This window comes from Colobus angolensis, unplaced genomic scaffold (assembly GCF_000951035.1).
Source record: "Colobus angolensis palliatus isolate OR3802 unplaced genomic scaffold, Cang.pa_1.0 Scaffold11, whole genome shotgun sequence".
Taxonomy (NCBI): Eukaryota; Metazoa; Chordata; class Mammalia; order Primates; family Cercopithecidae; genus Colobus; species Colobus angolensis.
The window spans coordinates 6,307,861-6,324,267 of record NW_012112030.1 but is presented as its reverse complement, the minus strand read 5'-3'; the positions used below and the strand labels follow the sequence as shown (position 1 = coordinate 6,324,267).

The 16,407-nt window shown below is 39.5% G+C and overlaps 1 protein-coding gene across 4 annotated transcripts in view; it reads left to right on the top strand.

The window, feature by feature from the left end:
- Nucleotides 1–4,288, top strand: part of CLEC4A (C-type lectin domain family 4, member A) — a 14,579-nt gene extending 10,291 nt beyond the window's left edge. For all 4 annotated transcript variants that reach the window (XM_011953562.1, XM_011953557.1, XM_011953552.1 and 1 more), the window contains 3 exons: nucleotides 987–1,138; nucleotides 2,190–2,305; nucleotides 3,836–4,288. In XM_011953562.1, the coding sequence (XP_011808952.1) occupies nucleotides 987–1,138; nucleotides 2,190–2,305; nucleotides 3,836–3,989 (422 nt within the window). In that variant the 3' untranslated portion in view covers nucleotides 3,990–4,288. The remainder of the gene's footprint in view (nucleotides 1–986; nucleotides 1,139–2,189; nucleotides 2,306–3,835) is intronic.
- Nucleotides 4,289–16,407: the final 12,119 nt, after the last annotated feature.

Genomic DNA, 16,407 nt, shown 5'->3' with positions numbered 1-16,407 from the left:
TAGACGGAGTCTGGCTCTGTCGCCCAGGCTGGAGTGCGGTGGCCGGATCTCAGCTCACTGCAAGCTCCGCCTCCCAGGTTTACGCCATTCTCCTGTCTCCACCTCCCAAGTAGCTGGGACTACAGGCGCCTGCCTTGTCGCCCGGCTAGTTTTTTGTATTCTTTAGTAGAGACGGGGTTTCACCATATTAGCCAGGGTGTTCTCGATCTCCTGACCTTGTGATCCGCCCGTCTCGGCCTCCCAAAGTGCTAGGATTACAGGCTTGAGCCACCGCGCCCGGCCTATATTTTTCAATTATAAAATTTCCATTTGGTTTTTCTTTATATCTTTTATTTCTTTGCTGAAACTTTCTAGTTTTTCATTTGTTTCAAGCATGTTTGTATCTTCTTGTTGAAGCATTTTTTTTTTTAATCATGGCTGCTTTAAAATCATTGTCAGATAATTCTAACATTTTTGTTGTCTTTTTTTTTTGTTTTGAGATAAGGTCTCACTGTGTTGCCCAGGCTGGTCTTGAACTTCTGGGGTCAAGCGATTCTCCTGCCTTAGCCTCCAAAGAGCTGGGATTACAGGCGTGAGCCACCATGCCCGGTCCCATTTTTGTTGTCTTGATTGTAGGCATCTATTGATTATTATTTTTTATTAAATTTGAAAACTTACTGGTTCTTAGCATAATGAGTTATTTTCTATTGAACGCTGGACATTTTTGCATTATATTCTGAGAGTCTGGATCTTATTTAAACATGTTTCATTAAGAGCTGTCCTTTTCAGCACTTCAGCAAGAGAAAAGGGGCCCTGCCTCATTACTGCCTGATTGAGGTAGACTTGGCTTCCTTGACACCTGAGTGGCAGGGGCTCCTGGTTACATCTGAGTGGGGATGGGAGTTCCAGCTTCCATGTGTTCTCCTTTGGCTCTTAATTTTAATAATATACACACTTTTAAAAGTGATTATTTATACTGCAAGTATGTGCACCTCTTCCCAATATAGAGACAGCCTGGAGCTGTTGCCCAAAGAATTGGAAGCCGTTTAGTTCCAACTGCTACTTTATTTCTACTGAGTCAGCATCTTGGCAAAACAGTGAGAAGGACTGCGCTAGAATGGAGGCTCACCTGCTGGTGATAAACACTCAAGAAGAGCAGGTACTTTCTAATAGATAATGGGGCTGTGAGCCCTGCCTGATCTTTGTATATCTCTCTCGGCTGCAAAGGAGGTTTTTGCTACTTTGGGATATTTGTGCTGTGGCAGAAGGCTTTAAATAAAATAAATAGAAAGGGCTCCTAAGCCTTTATATTCCATACCTCCTTCCTGCTTCAGTAAAACTAACCTCCCCGAAAGAAATTGTGGCATTAAAAATATATGAGGGTTGAATGGAAGGATGAAAATGTTTCAGTCTGAAATATCAATTTGTTATTTCAATATGTAAATGTTTTATACATGATTAACTGTTTAACAGATAAGTGGTATTAGGTTGAATAGAGAAAAGAAAGTTAGCTCATGATGAATCACAATCAACGCTCAGGAGTGAAAATAAATAATCCCTGAAGTTATGAAAGGAAAATGACTGAATCTGCCAAAAGTTTCTCATGTACAACTTTGAAGAACGTAATCTCTTAGTGAAGAAAAGAGGGAAAGTAAACCTAAGATGAGAATTCATTCTGATCATAGAAATTGCTTCCATACTGGCCGGGCATGGTGGCTCATGCCTGTAATCCCAGCACTTTGGGAGGTCAAGGCGGGCAGATCACTTGAGGCTGGGAGTTCAAGACCAGCTTGGCCAAAATGGTGAAACCCTGCCTCTACTAAAAATAAAAAAATTAGCCAGGCATGGTGGCACACGCCTGTAGTCCCAGCTACCGGGGAGGCTGGGGCATGAGAATTGCTTTAGCCTGGGAGGCAGAGGTGCAGCGAACCAAGATTGCACCACTGCACTCCAGCCTGGGACAGAAGGTGAGACTCCGTCTCAAAAAAAAAAAAAAAAAAAAAATCCTTCCATATGTACTGAACATCATGCTCACAAGCAATTCTTTGATTCTGCCCTGCTCAGCTAGAGACCTCCATTCCTACCTAGAGCTCCAATGCAGCTGTTGCTGGATCCTCTCCTTTTCTTCTCGTTTCTCTAAGGTATTAAGAATTCAGTTCGAGCTGTGAAAAATACTGTAAAGGCTGTGACTCCTTCTTTTCCCCCCTCAGGATTTCATCTTCCAGAATCTGCAAGAAGAATCTGCTTATTTTGTGGGGCTCTCAGATCCAGAAGGTCAGCGACATTGGCAATGGGTAGATCAGACACCATATAATGAAAGTTCCACGTGAGTATAGAATGAGATAAAAGAATCTTGGGTCCTGGATCATGCAGAGAGCTTAGGGTATTCTAGCTATCAGCTATAAAAGTAGAATAGCTCACTATTGTTTTAGCTCTTGGGCACTAGGTTAAATAATTTCATTATCTCATTTAATCTGCACAAGAACCCTATGAGGCACACATCGTTATTTTTCCCACTGTAGATATGAGGGAATTGAGCTTGGAGAGTATAGATAATTCAGCTAAGGTCACCCAATGGTGTCAACAATAGTTCTCTCTTTTTTTTTTTGAGACGGGGTCTCGCTCTGTTGCCCAGGCTGGAGTGCAGTGGCGCAATCTCGGCTCACTGCAGGCTCCGCCTCCCAGGTTGACACTATTGTCCTGCCTCAGCCTCCCAAGTAACTGGGACTACAGGCACCCGCCAACACGCCTGGCTAATTTTTGTATTTTTAGTAGAGATGGGGTTTCACCTTGTTAGCCAGGATGGTCTTGATCTCCTGACCTCGTGATCCACCCGCCTTGGCCTCCCAAAGTGCTGGGATTACAGGCGTGAGCCACCATGCCTGGCTAACAGTAGTTCTCAAATGGGGTGGATCTTACTGTGCTTTTAACCAGTATATTTACCTGTCTCTACATAGTGAAAATCTATGTTGATTAAGATCATAACCAATTATTAAGATTTGATAATTCTTTTTTTCTTTTTTGAGACAGGGTCTTACTCTGTCAACCAAGCTGGAGTGCAGTGGTGCAATCATGGCTCACTGCAACCTTGAATTCCTGGGCTCAAGGGATCCTCCCACCTAAGTCTTCTGAGTTGCTAGGATGACAAGTGTGTGCCACCACACCCAGTCAGGCTGAAGATTTAATACTTCTTATGAAGCAAAAATGCTAAATTCTGATAATCTTATATCTCATATTTATGCAATTAATTACATACATTACATACTTTACATATATTACATAAATTACATAAAATACATACTTTACTGGATTACCACCTTTGATCTTCATATCCACTGTATGAAATAAATAGTGATATTACTCTAGTCCTCATTTTTTAGATAGAAAATTTGAGAATCAAGGAATTTCAATTGCTTATCCAATAACAGGGATAAGTAGAAGATCCAAAAGATTTTACTAGTTCTCTAGACTTTAAAAACAATGCATTAAAAAAAGGAAAAACTCTATTGATAAGTGGGAACAGGGTGAAATCTTTTCATCATACAAGGACACCCTATATGTTGACGGACCCATAGGAATAGGACATAAGGATGGACAAAGAGAAGAGAACCTCTAGAAAATCTGTGGTGAGGATATTCAAAGCAGTAAGATAGAGAACACTGAGTGACATAGGCAGAGTTTTCAAAGGAAATGCCGGAAATGCAGATGGAGGAGAAGCTGCATGATGAGTGGCTGAAAGGTGGATTTGGGCATATCTGACCCTATGTTCCATGAAATTCATCCCTAGCTCCTCACTCAACCTCTAACTCTTTTCAAAGCTCTGAAGAAATGCCCTCATCTTTTTTGTCCCTTTCAGATTCTGGCATCCACAGGAGCCCAGTGATCCCAATGAGCGCTGTGTTGTGCTAAATTTTCGTAAAACACCCAAAAGATGGCGTTGGGGCTGGAATGATGTTCATTGTGTTGTTCGTCAAAGGTCAGTTTGTGAGATGATGAAGATCCACTTATGAATTGAACATTCTCCATTAATGGATTGGCATCTGTCATTGTAGGGATAGATAATAAGCTCTTCTTATTTATGTGTAAGGGAGGTCCATATAATTTAGGTGGTCTGTCAACTATTCTACTTATGAAAAAATTGGTCTGTACATTGATTGATTCACTTTTTCATAAAGTGAGCATTTATTCATATGCCAAAGCCTGTACCGAAGACCCCCATTGTGCACACATGGAGAGAACATGAGTCTCTCTTAATTTTTGTCTGGTTGCTGAAGAATTATTTACCAATAAAATTGTATGATGTGGTTTCTCCTCCTGTCTGGTTTTCTCTTCATCCCTACTATACTGATGTATAATTGACAAATAAAATTGTATATATTTAAGGTGTACACTGTGGTGATTTGACATACATATATTATAAAATGATTACCGTAATCAAGTTAGTTAATCCACACCCATTATCTTAAATAGTTAAAAATCTTGTGTGTAGTGAGAACATTTAAGATCTACTCCCTTCTGGCCATTAGTATCAACAAACACAAAGAAAGATCTACTCCCCAACAAATTTCAAGTGTACAATGCATCATTATTAACTATAGTCACCATGCAGCACATTAGATCTCCAGAACTTTGTCATCTTAGTACTGAAAATTTGTATCCTTTGACCAACATTGCCTGATTTTCTCCACTGCCCTCCATCCCCTGGCAACCATCATTTTACCCTCTGTTTCTCTGGATTGACTTTTTAAGATTCTATATATAAGTAGAATTGTACAATACTTGTAATTCTCTGTAGGACTTATTATATTTCACTTAGTATAATGCCCTCCGGATTCATCCATGTTGTGCAAATGACAGGATTTCATTTTTTATGGCTGAATAGTACTCCATTGTATATACATAGTACATTTTCTTCATCCTTCATCCATTGGCCAATACTTGTTTCCATGTTTTCACTATTGTGAATAATGGTCCGATAAGTATGGAAGTGCAGATATCTGTTCTAGATAGTGATTTCATTTTCTTTTGGTATATACCCAGAAGTAGGATTGCTGGATCATATGATAGTTTTATTTTATTTATTTGTTAATTAATTTATTTATTTAGAGATGGAGTCTCATTCTGTCGGCAGGCTGGAGTGCAATGGCGTGATCTCAGCTCACTGCAACCTCTGCCTCCCAGGTTCAAGCGATTCTCCTGCCTCAGCCTCTTAAGTAGCTGGGACTACAGGTGCACACCACCATGCCCAGCTAATTTTTGTATTTTTGGTAGAGACGGGGTTTCGGCATGTTGGCCGGGATGGTCTCGATCTCTTGACCTTGTGATCCACCTGCCTCTGCCTCCCAAAGTGCTGGGATTACAGGTGTGAGCCACCATGCCCTGCCAGATAGTTTTATTTTTAGTCTTTTGTGGAACTTCCATACTGTTTTCCATAATAGCTGCACTAATTTATATCCCCATCAACAGAGCACAAAGTTTCCCTTTTATCTACATCCTTACCAATACTTGTTAGCTTTTGTCTTTTTTAATAATAGCTATTCTAACAGGTGTGTGGGTGGTATCTCATTGCAGTTTTGATTTGAATTTCCCTAATGATTAGTCATGTTGATTTTCAGGTACCTGTTGGCCATTTGTATGTTTTCTTTGGAAAAATGTCTATTCAGGTTCTTTGCCTATTTGTAAATCGAATTATTTGTTTTTTTTATTGCTGTTGAGTTGTACAAATTTCTTACATCAAGCTTGTCCAGCCTGTAGCCTGCAGGCCACAGGTGGCCCAGGATGGCTTTGAATGCAGTCCAACACAAATTCGTAAACTTTCTTAAAACATTATGAGATTTTTTTAGCTCATTAGCTGTTGTTAATGTTAGTGTACTTTGTGTGTGGCCCAAGACAATTCTTCTTCCAATGTGGCCCACAGAAGCTAAAAGATTGGACACCCCTGTCTTACATATTTTGAATATTAACCCCTTGTCAGATAAATAGTTTGCAAATATTTTCTCCCATTCTGTAGGCTGCTCTTTCATTTATTGATTGTTTCCACTGCTGTGCAGAAGCTTTTTATTTTGATGCAATCCTATTTGTCTATTTCTGCTTTTGTTTCCTGGTTTTCTTTCTTTAAATGAAATTGAATATTTTATTTCTTATTTTGCTGCAAAGCTGTTGTTTCACTGTATAAAAATAGCACCAGCAAATGTACTATCTTGAAAAATTAAGATAGTGTTGTTCTTCATCTGACACTGTACATCCACTGACAAAAAGTTCTCTACTCCCTATTACTTCCAATGGAAAGATGAGTTAGTATTTTGACCCAAATCCAGATATCGATATAAGCAAGCTACAGTATTATATTAGGTTTAAGACAACAATGGTATCCTTGAATTACATAATATTAATAACTAGGTTTTGCCATAGATAATTTCATGAATTCTGAATATTAGAGCCTAGTCTAAAACTCATAGGGTATTGTGAAAAAGAAGCATATTGTATTTATCTGCAATCATTAGAAATTTTTTTTGTTTTTTGTTTTTTGAGATGGAGTCTTGCTCTATCACCCAGGCTGGAGTGCAGTGGCATGATCTCGGCTCACTGCTACCTCTGCCTGCTGGTTTCAAGTGATTCTCCTGCCTCAGACTCCTGAGTAGCTGGGATTACAGGCATGTGCCACCATACCTGGCTAATTTTTGTATTTGTAGTAGAGATAAGAGTTTCAGCATATTTGCTAGGCTGGCCTCAAACTCCTGCCCTCAGGTGATCTGCCTGCCTTGGCCTCCCAAAGTGCTGGGATTACAAGTGTGAGCTGTAGTTCATCTAGTTCTGAAGGGTTACTGAGTGTCATCGTGATCATCCAATCATCTTCATAATAAGATTTGTGTTGTGGGAAGTCAGGGGACTGGCTGGAGCTGAGGCAGAAGAACATAAACTGTGAAGATTTCATGGACATTTATCAGTTCCCAGAATTAATACTTTTATAATTTCTTACACCTGCCTTTACTGCAATCTCTGAACATAAATTGTGAAGATTTCATGGACATTTATCCGTTCCCAAAATTAATACTTTTATAATTTTTTATGTCTGTCTTTAATCTCTTAATCATGTTATCTTCGTAAGCTGAGAATGTACATCACCTCAGGACCACTACTGTACAAATTGATTGTAAAACATGTGTTTGAACAATATGAAATCAGTGCACCTTGAAAAAGAACAGAATAACAGCGATTTTCAGGGAACAAGGGAAGATAACCATAAGGTCTGACTCCCTGCAGGGTCAGACAGAATAGAGCCATATTTTTCTTCTTGCAGGGAGCCTATAAACAGATGTGTGAGTAGGAGAGATATCGCTGAATTCTTTTCCCAGCAAGGAATATTAAGAATTAATACCCTGGGGAAGGAATGCATTCCTTGGGGGAGGTCTATAAATGGCCACTCTGGGAGTGTCTGTCTTATGCACTTGAGATAAGGACTGAAATAGGCCCTGGTCTCCTGCAGTACCCTCAGGCTTACTAGGACTGGGAAATTCCAGCCTGGTAAATTCTAGTCAGACTGGTTCTCTGCAATCTAATGCTGTTTCCTGTTAAGATGTTTATCCAGACAGTATGTGCACAGTGGGACATAGACCCTCATCAGCACAGCGGGGCATAGACCCTCATCAGTAATTCTAATTTTGCTCTTGCCTTGTGATCTTTATTGCCCTTTGAAGCATGTGATCTCTGTGACCTACTCCCTGCACATACATCCCCTCCCCTTTTAAAATCCCTAATAAAAACTTGCTGGTTTTGTGACTCGGGGTCATCATGGTCCTACCAATATGTGATGTTACCCCTGGAGGCCCAGCTGTAAAATTTCTCTCTTTGTACCCTTTCTCTTTATTTCTCAGACTGGCCAACACTTAGGGAAAATAGAAAAGAACCTACGTTGAAATACTAGGAGCTGGTTCCCCCAATAGATTTGTTGACAACTCTGGATTTTCTTCAAGGGATTCTGATAAAGGAGAAAAGAGTTCATTAGTAGCTTTCATACTTTCCAAAGCACCAAACTCATCTTGTTTGTTCAATTTTTTCCCAACTTCAGGCCAACTACAGTAAACAACAGCTCCCAAAGATTCCTGTGCAAATTGCTTATTCGCACTGTTCCAATACCATTTTCTGTTATTATGCATTCATGTTTCTCTGTGAATTTATGCAGTGAGAGCAGAACGTGTTTAGAAGGCACCCACCCTCAGCCACCAGAGCCTCTACAGGCAAGGCCCAGCAGGTGCTGAGGGTGCGTGCAGGCTACATACCACTGCCTGCAAACTCCACGCCACTCTCAGTGCCATGTTCGCAGGAGCTTTTCTTCTTATATCTATTAAAAAAATAATTCTCCAGAAAAATGGCAAGTGGCTTTTTTCCTATTTTTCTTTCTATGAATTTTATGGTTTTAGGCCTTACATTTAAGTCTTTGATACATTTTAAATTAATTTTCATGAGTGGTGGAAGATAAGGTTTCAATTTCATTCTTTTGCATGTGGATATCCAGTTTTTCCAACACCATTTACTGAGGAAACTGTCCTTTCTTATTTTGTTTTCATCTTGGCACCCTTGTCAAATATTAGTTGACCATATATCTGGGAGTTTATTTTTAAAATTGTTACTAAATAATCACTTAAAGTAGTTAACTATTTTTAATTATTAAGACATAATGTTATTACATAATTATTTAAAATAATTATTTAAAAATTTTCCAAAACTGTCAAAAAGAATAAACTACTTAGGAATAAATTTAACCAAAGAGGTGAAAAATCAGTACACTGAAAATTATAAAACACTGATGAAGGAAATTTAAGACACAAAGCAATGAAAAGATATCCTATGTTTATGTGTTGAAATAATTAATGTTAAAATGTTCATACTGGAGTAATATTAGCAAGCTAACCTACACTAGAAGCCTTTAGTGCTCATCCACACACAAGGAAAAAAGCATGACTAAAAAACTACATCTTGATGAGAATAGCTAAAAGAGGGCACCAGAGTACAGCAAAGGAGAAGCAGAAACCCTGTAGAGCACAGAAACCCAGGATGGTCTCAGAGAATGGAAGGAAACACCTTGGCTCTGCCACCTCATCCCCCAGTTGTGATCAGGTCAGAACCAGGAAGGATTTCTCACTGCAGAGAAAAGGTAAGCAAGAGGCCCTCAGCAGCCTCTATCACCACATTGGACACCTATAATCCTCACCACTGGAAGCTCCTGCAGTTGTCACAGGTGCAAAGCCCACCTGAGGGAGCTTCTTGGAGTTCACATGACTGTGCTCCTCCCAAAGGTGTTGACACTGTGCCCCATTCATCATGGCTGATGGGGCTGCTGTACTGCAGCATCTTGGACCTGGAACCACTGCTGGAGGGTGTCCTGCTCTACATGTGAGAGGCTATGGCACACTTCTGTCTCTGAGACTTTGTTGCCACTGAACCACCCCTGTTTGGTGGAATACCATCCCTGAGCTGAGTTGCTGCTATGCCCTAAACTGTGGGACTAACCTGCGGCAGAGCTGCATTATCTACCCCTCCCAGTTGCTGCTGTGCCCTGCTCCTAGGGGCATGAGCTGAAGCAGCACACTGCCTCCCAGGGAAATAGTGTGTTGGCCACCCAAAACACTTGCAACCCCCTGTGCCTGAGCTGAAAAGGCAGCGTGTCTCCTGGGGAAGTGGTATCTTGGCTGCCCAGAGGAATCATGCTCCTGAGTCTGTTCTGAAATGGCACTCTGTCTTCTAGGTAATTAGTGCCTTGGCCACCCAGAGCAGCCATGACCCTTGGGCCAGTATTGAAGCAATATATTGCCTGTTGGGGAATTGGTATTTTGGCTGAGGCACGCATAGTCATCATTGATGTTGATTGCAGCCAAAGAAGCTGCACACAGGCTATGCCGCTGCATCTATTGGGAAGTAGAGTCACCACACCCTTCCCAATGGGTACACTAGACCCATCTGCAAGTGAAAGCCTTTCCTATTAAAGCCACTCTGTAATATTCAGAGGTGGTGAATGATCCACCAGACAAGGAGACATCAAAGCAGGGACACAAGAAACATGAAAAAGCAAGAAAATATGATACCACTAAAGAAACACAATAATTCTGTAGTAACTAACCCCAAAGAAAAGACTAAGCAGACAGCCTACTGAATGGGAGAAAACATTTGCCAACTATGCATCTTACAAAGGTCTAATATGCATAATCTATAAGGAACTTACACAATTCAACAAGCAAAAAACAATCCTACTAAAATGGGCAAAGAACATGAACAGACACTTCTGAAAAGAAGATATGCATGTGGCCAAAAAATATATGAAAAAAAATGTGCATCATCACTAATCATTAGAGAAATGCAAATCAAAACCACAGTGAGATACCATCTTATGCCAATCAGAGTGGTTGTTACTAAAAAGACAAAAAATAACTGACGTTGATGAGGCTGTGGAGAAAAGGAAACATTCTACTGGTGAAAATGTAAATAGTGTGGCCTCTGTGGAAAGCAGTTTGTAGATTTCTCAAAGAACTTAAAACTATGATTTAACTCAGTAAGCCCATTACTGAGTATATACCCAAGAGAAAACAAATCATTCTATCATAAAGTCATATGCACTCATATGCTCATTGCAGCCTTATTTACAATAGCATAAATATGGAATCAACCTAGATGCCCATCATCCGTGGACTAGATTTTTAAAAATGCGGTCCATATACACCATGGGGTACTACATGGCCAGATAAATGAAATCATGTCTCCAGACACCTCATACAGGAGCATTCTGGCTGGCATCGGGTCAGTGCCTCTCTGGGACAGAGCTCCCAGAGGAAGGAGCAGACTGCCATCTTTGCTATTCTGCAGCCTCCACTCATGACATCTCCATGGGTGGGAGGGAAACAGGTGAATAGGGTCTGGAGTGGACCCCCAGCAAATTGTAGCAGCCCTAGGAAACAGGGGCATGACTGCTAAAAGAAAAACAGAAGGCAACAACAACAACATTAACAAAAAAGACCCCACAAAACCCCCATCCAAAGGTCGGCAGCCTCAAAGATCAAAGGTAGATAAACCCAGGAAAATGAGAAAGAATCTACACAAAAACACTGAAAACTCAAAAAATCCGAGTGCCTAAATGATCGCAACATGTCTCCAGCAAGGGCACAGAACTGAGCTGAGGGCTAGGATCAATGAATTGACTGAAGTGGGCTTCAGAAGATGGGTAATAATGAACTTGACTGGGCTAAAGGGGTATGTTCTAATTCATTGCAAAGAAGCTAATAATGATAAAAAATTACATGAGCTGTTAACCAAAGTAACCAGTTTAGAGAGGAACACAAATGACTCAATGGAGCTGAAAACACAACACGAGAACTTCACAATGCAAACACAAGTATCAACAGCTGAATAGACCAAGTTGATGGAAGGATATCAGAGCTTGAAGATGATCCTGTGGAAATAAAGCAGGCAGATAAGATTAGAGAAAAAAGTGAGAAGAAACAAACAAAACCTCTGACAACTATGGGATTGTGTTAAAAGACTGAACCTACAACTGATAGGGATACCTGAAAGACACAGGGAGAATGAAACCAAGTTGGAAAACACACTTCAGGATATCATCCAGGAGAACTTCCTCTACCTAACAAGACAGGCCAACATGCAAATTCAGGACATACAGAGAACCCCAGTAAGATACTCCACAAGAAGATCAACCCAAAGACACATAATCTTCAGATTCTCCAAAGTAGAAATGAAGGAAAATATGTCAAGGGTAGCCAGAGAGGAAGGCCAAGTCACCTATAATGGGAAACCCATCAGACTAACAGCAGACCTCTCAGTAGAAATCCTAGAAGCCAGGAGAGATTTGGGGCCAATATTCAGCATTATTAAAGAGAAGAATTTCCAACTGAGAATTTCATATTCAGCAATACCAAGCTTTATAAACGAAGGAAAAATAAAATCCTTTTCAGACAAGCAAATGCTGAGGAAATTCATCACCACCAGGCCTGCCTTGTGAGAGATCCTGAAGGAAGCACTAAACGTGGAAAGGAAAAAGCATTACCAGCCACTACAAAAACACACTGAAATACACAGACCAATGACACTATGAGGCAACTACATAAACAAAGTCTGCAAAATAACCAGCTAATATCATGATGACAGGATGAAATTCACACATAACAATACTAACTTTAAATGTAAATGGGCTAAATGACCCAATCAAAAGACACAGAATGGTAAGCTAGATAAAGAGTGAAGATCCATTGGTGTGCTGTATTCAAGAGACTCATCTAACATGCAAAGACACGTATAGACTCAAAATAAAAGAATGGAGAAAAATTTACCAAGCAAATGGGAAACGGAAAAAAACAGGGGTTGTAATCCTAGTTTCTAACAAAACAGACTTTAAACCAACAAAGATCAAAAGAGACAAAGGGCATTACATAATAGTAAAGGGGTCAATTCAACAAGAAGAGCTAACTATCCCAAACATATATGCACCCAATACAGAGCATCCAGATTCATAAAGCAAGTTCTTAGAGACCTACAAAGAGACTTTGACTCCCACACAATAATAGTGGGAGACTTTAACACCCCACTGTCAATATTAGATCAACAAGGCAGAAAATTAACAAAGGTATTCAGGATCTGAACTCAGTTCTGGATCAAGTGGACCTGATAGATATCTACAGGACTCTCCATCCTAAAACAATAGAATATAAATTTTTCTCAGTGCCACATGCCACTTACTGTAAAATTGATCACATAATTGGAAGTAAATCACTCCTCAGCCAATGCAAAAGAACTGAAATAGTAACAGTCTCTCAGACCACAGCACAATCAAATTAGAACTAAAGATTAAGAAACTCACTCAAAACCACACAACTACATGGAAATTGAACAACCTGCTCCTGAATGACTCTTGGGTAAATAATGACATTAAGATGGAAATCAAAAAGTCCTTTGAAACCAATGAGAACAAAGAGACAACCTACCAGGATCTGCGATGCAGCTAAAGCAGTATTCAGAGGGAAATTCATAGCACTAAATGCCCACATTAAAAAGATAGAAAGATCTAAAATTGACACTCTAACATCACAACTGAAAGAACTATAAAACCAAGAGCAAACAAACCTCAAAGCTAGAATACAAGAAATAACCAAGATTAGAGTGGAACCAAAGGAGATAGTGACACAAAAAACTGTTCAAAAAATCAATGAATCCAGGAGGTTTTTTTTTTGAAAAAATTAATAAAATAGACTGCTAGCTAGACTAATAAAGAAGGCAAGAGAGAAGAATCAAATAGACACAATAAAAATAATAAAGGGGATATCACCACTGAAACCAAAGAAATACAAACAACCATCAGAGAATATTATAAACACCTCTATGCAAATAAACTAGAAAATCTACAAGAAATGGATAAATTCTTGGATACATACACCCTCCCAAGACTGAACCAGGAATAAGTTGAATCCCTGAATAGACCAATAACAAGCTCTGAAATTGAGCAGTAATACATAGCCTACAAACCAAAAAAAGCCCAGGACCAGATGGATTTACAGCTGAGCTCTACCAGAGGTATAAACAGGAGTTGGTACCGTTTCTTCTGAAACTATTCCAATTGAAAAGGAGGGACTCCCACCTAACTCATTCTATGAGGCCAGCATCATCCTGATACCAAAGCCTGGCCAATATCCCTGATGAACATTGATGCAAAAATCCTCAATAAAATACTGGCAAACTGAATCCATCAGCACATCAAAAAGTTTATCCACCACGATCAAATTGGCTTCATTCCCAGGATGCAAGGCTGGTTCAACATACACAAATCAATAAATATAATTCATCACATAAACAGATCTAAAGACAAAAAAACATATGATTATCTTGATATATGCAGAAAAGGCCTCCTATAAAATTCAACATTCCTTCACGTTAAAAACTCTCAGTAAACTAGGTATTGAAGGAACATACCTCAAACTTATAAGAGTTATTTATGACAAACCCACAGCCAATATCCTACAGAATGAGCAAAAGCTGGAAGCCTCCCCCTTGAAAACTGGGCACAAGACAAGGATATCCTTTCTCACCATTCCTGTTCAACATATATTGAAAGTTCTGGCCAGGACAATCAGGCAAAATAAAGAAAAAAAGAGTATTCAAATAGGAAGAGAGGAAGTCAAACTGTCTTTGTTTGCAGGTGACATGATCCCATATTCAGAAAACCCTATCGTCTCAGTCCAAAAGCTTCTTAAGCTGATAAATAACTTCAGCATAGTCTCAGGATCCAAAATCAATGTGCCAAAATCACAAGCATTTCTTTTTTTTCTAAATCATACTGTATGTTCTAGGGTACATGTGCACAACGTGCAGGTTTGTTACATAGGTACACATGTGCCATGTTGGTTTGCTGCACCCATTTACTTGTCATTTACATTAGGTATTTCTCCTAATGCTATGCCTTCCCCTGCCCTCCACCCCACAACAGGCCCCAGGGTGTGAAGTTCCCCACCCTGTGTCCAAGTGATCTCATTGTTCAATTCCCACCTATGAGTGAGAACATGCGGTGTTTGGATTTCTGTCCTTGTGATAGTTTGCTCAGAAGGATGGTTTCCAGCTGCATCCATGTCCCTGCAAAGGACATGAACTCATTCTTTTTTATGGCTGCATAGTATTCCATGGTGTATATGTGCCACATTTTCTTAATCCAGTCTAGGATTGATGGACATTCTGGTTGGTTCCAAGTTTTTGCTATTGTGAATAGTGCTGCAATAAACATACATGTCTGTGTGTCTTTATGGTAACATGATTTATAATCCTTTGGGTATACACCCAGTAATGGGATGGCTGGGTCAAATGGTATTTCTAGTTCTAGATCCTTGAGGAATCACCACACTGTCTTCCACAATGGTTGAACTAGTTTACACTCCCACCATCAGTGTAAAAGCATTCCTATTTCTCCATATCCTTTCTAGCATCTGTTTTTTCCTGACTTTTTAATAATTTCCATTCTAACTGGTGTGAGATGGTATCACATTGTGGTTTTGATTTGCATTTTTCTGATGACTAATGATGATGAGCATTTTTTCATGTGCCTGTTGGCTACATAAATGTCTTATTTTGAGAAGTGCCTGTTCATATCCTTTGTCCACTTTTTGATGGGATTGTTTGTTTTTTTCTTGTAAATTTGTTTGAGTTCTTTGTAGGTTCTGGATATTAGCCCTTTGTCAGATGGGTAGATTGCAAACCTATTCTCCCATTCTGTAGGTTGCCTATTCACTCTGATGGTAGTTTCTTTTGCTGTGCAGAAGCTCTTTAGTTTAATTAGATCCCATTTGTCAGTTTTGGCTTTTGTTGCCATTGCTTTTGGTGTTTTAGTCATGAAGTCTTTGCCCATACCTATGTCTTGAATGGGATTGCCTAGGTTTTCTTCTAGGGTTTTTATGGTTTTAGGTCTAACATTTAGGTTTTTAATACATCTTGAATTAATTTCTGTAAGGTGTAAGGAAGGGATCCAGTTTCAGCTTTCTACATATGACTAGTCAGTTTTCCCAGTACCATTTATTAAATAGGGAATCCTTTCCCCATTTCTTGTTTTTGTCAGGTTTGTCAAAGATCAGATGGTTGTAGATGTATGACATTATTTCTGAGTTCTTTGTTCTGTTCCATTGCTCTATATGTCTGTTTTGGTACCAGTATCATGCTTTTTTGGTTACTGTAGCCTTGTAGTATAATTTGAAGTCAGGTAGGGTGATGCCTCCAGCTTTGTTCTTTTTGCTTAGGATTGTCTTGGCAATGTGGGCTCTTTTTTTTTTTTTTTGGTTCCATAAGAATTTTAAAGTTGTTTTTTCGAATTCTGTGAAAAAAGTCATTGGTAGTTTGATGGGGATGGCATTGAATCTATAAGTTACCTTAGGCAGTGTGGTCATTTTCATGATATTGATTCTTCCTATCCATGAGCACGGAATGTTCTTCCATTTGTTTGTGTCCTCTTTTATTTTGCTGAGCAGTGGTTTGTAGTTCTCCTTGAAGAGGTCCTTCACATTTCTTGTAAGTTGTATTCCTAGGTATTTTGTTCTCTTTGAAGCAATTGTGAATGGGAGTTCACTCATGATTTGGTTCTCTGTTTGTCTGTTATTGGTGTATAGGAATGCTAAAAATCACAAGCATTTCTATACACCAACAACGGGAAAGCAAAGAGCCAAATCATGAATGAACTCCCATTCACAGTTGTTACAATAAGTATAAGTTACCTAGGAGTACAGCTAACAAGGGAAGCGAGGGACCTCTTCAAGGAGAACTACAAACCACTTCTCAAGGGAATCAGAGAGGAAACAAACAAATGAAAAATCATTCCATGCTCATGGATGAAAAGAATCAATACTGTGAAAATGGCCATACTGCCCAAAGTAATTTATAGATTCAATGCTATTC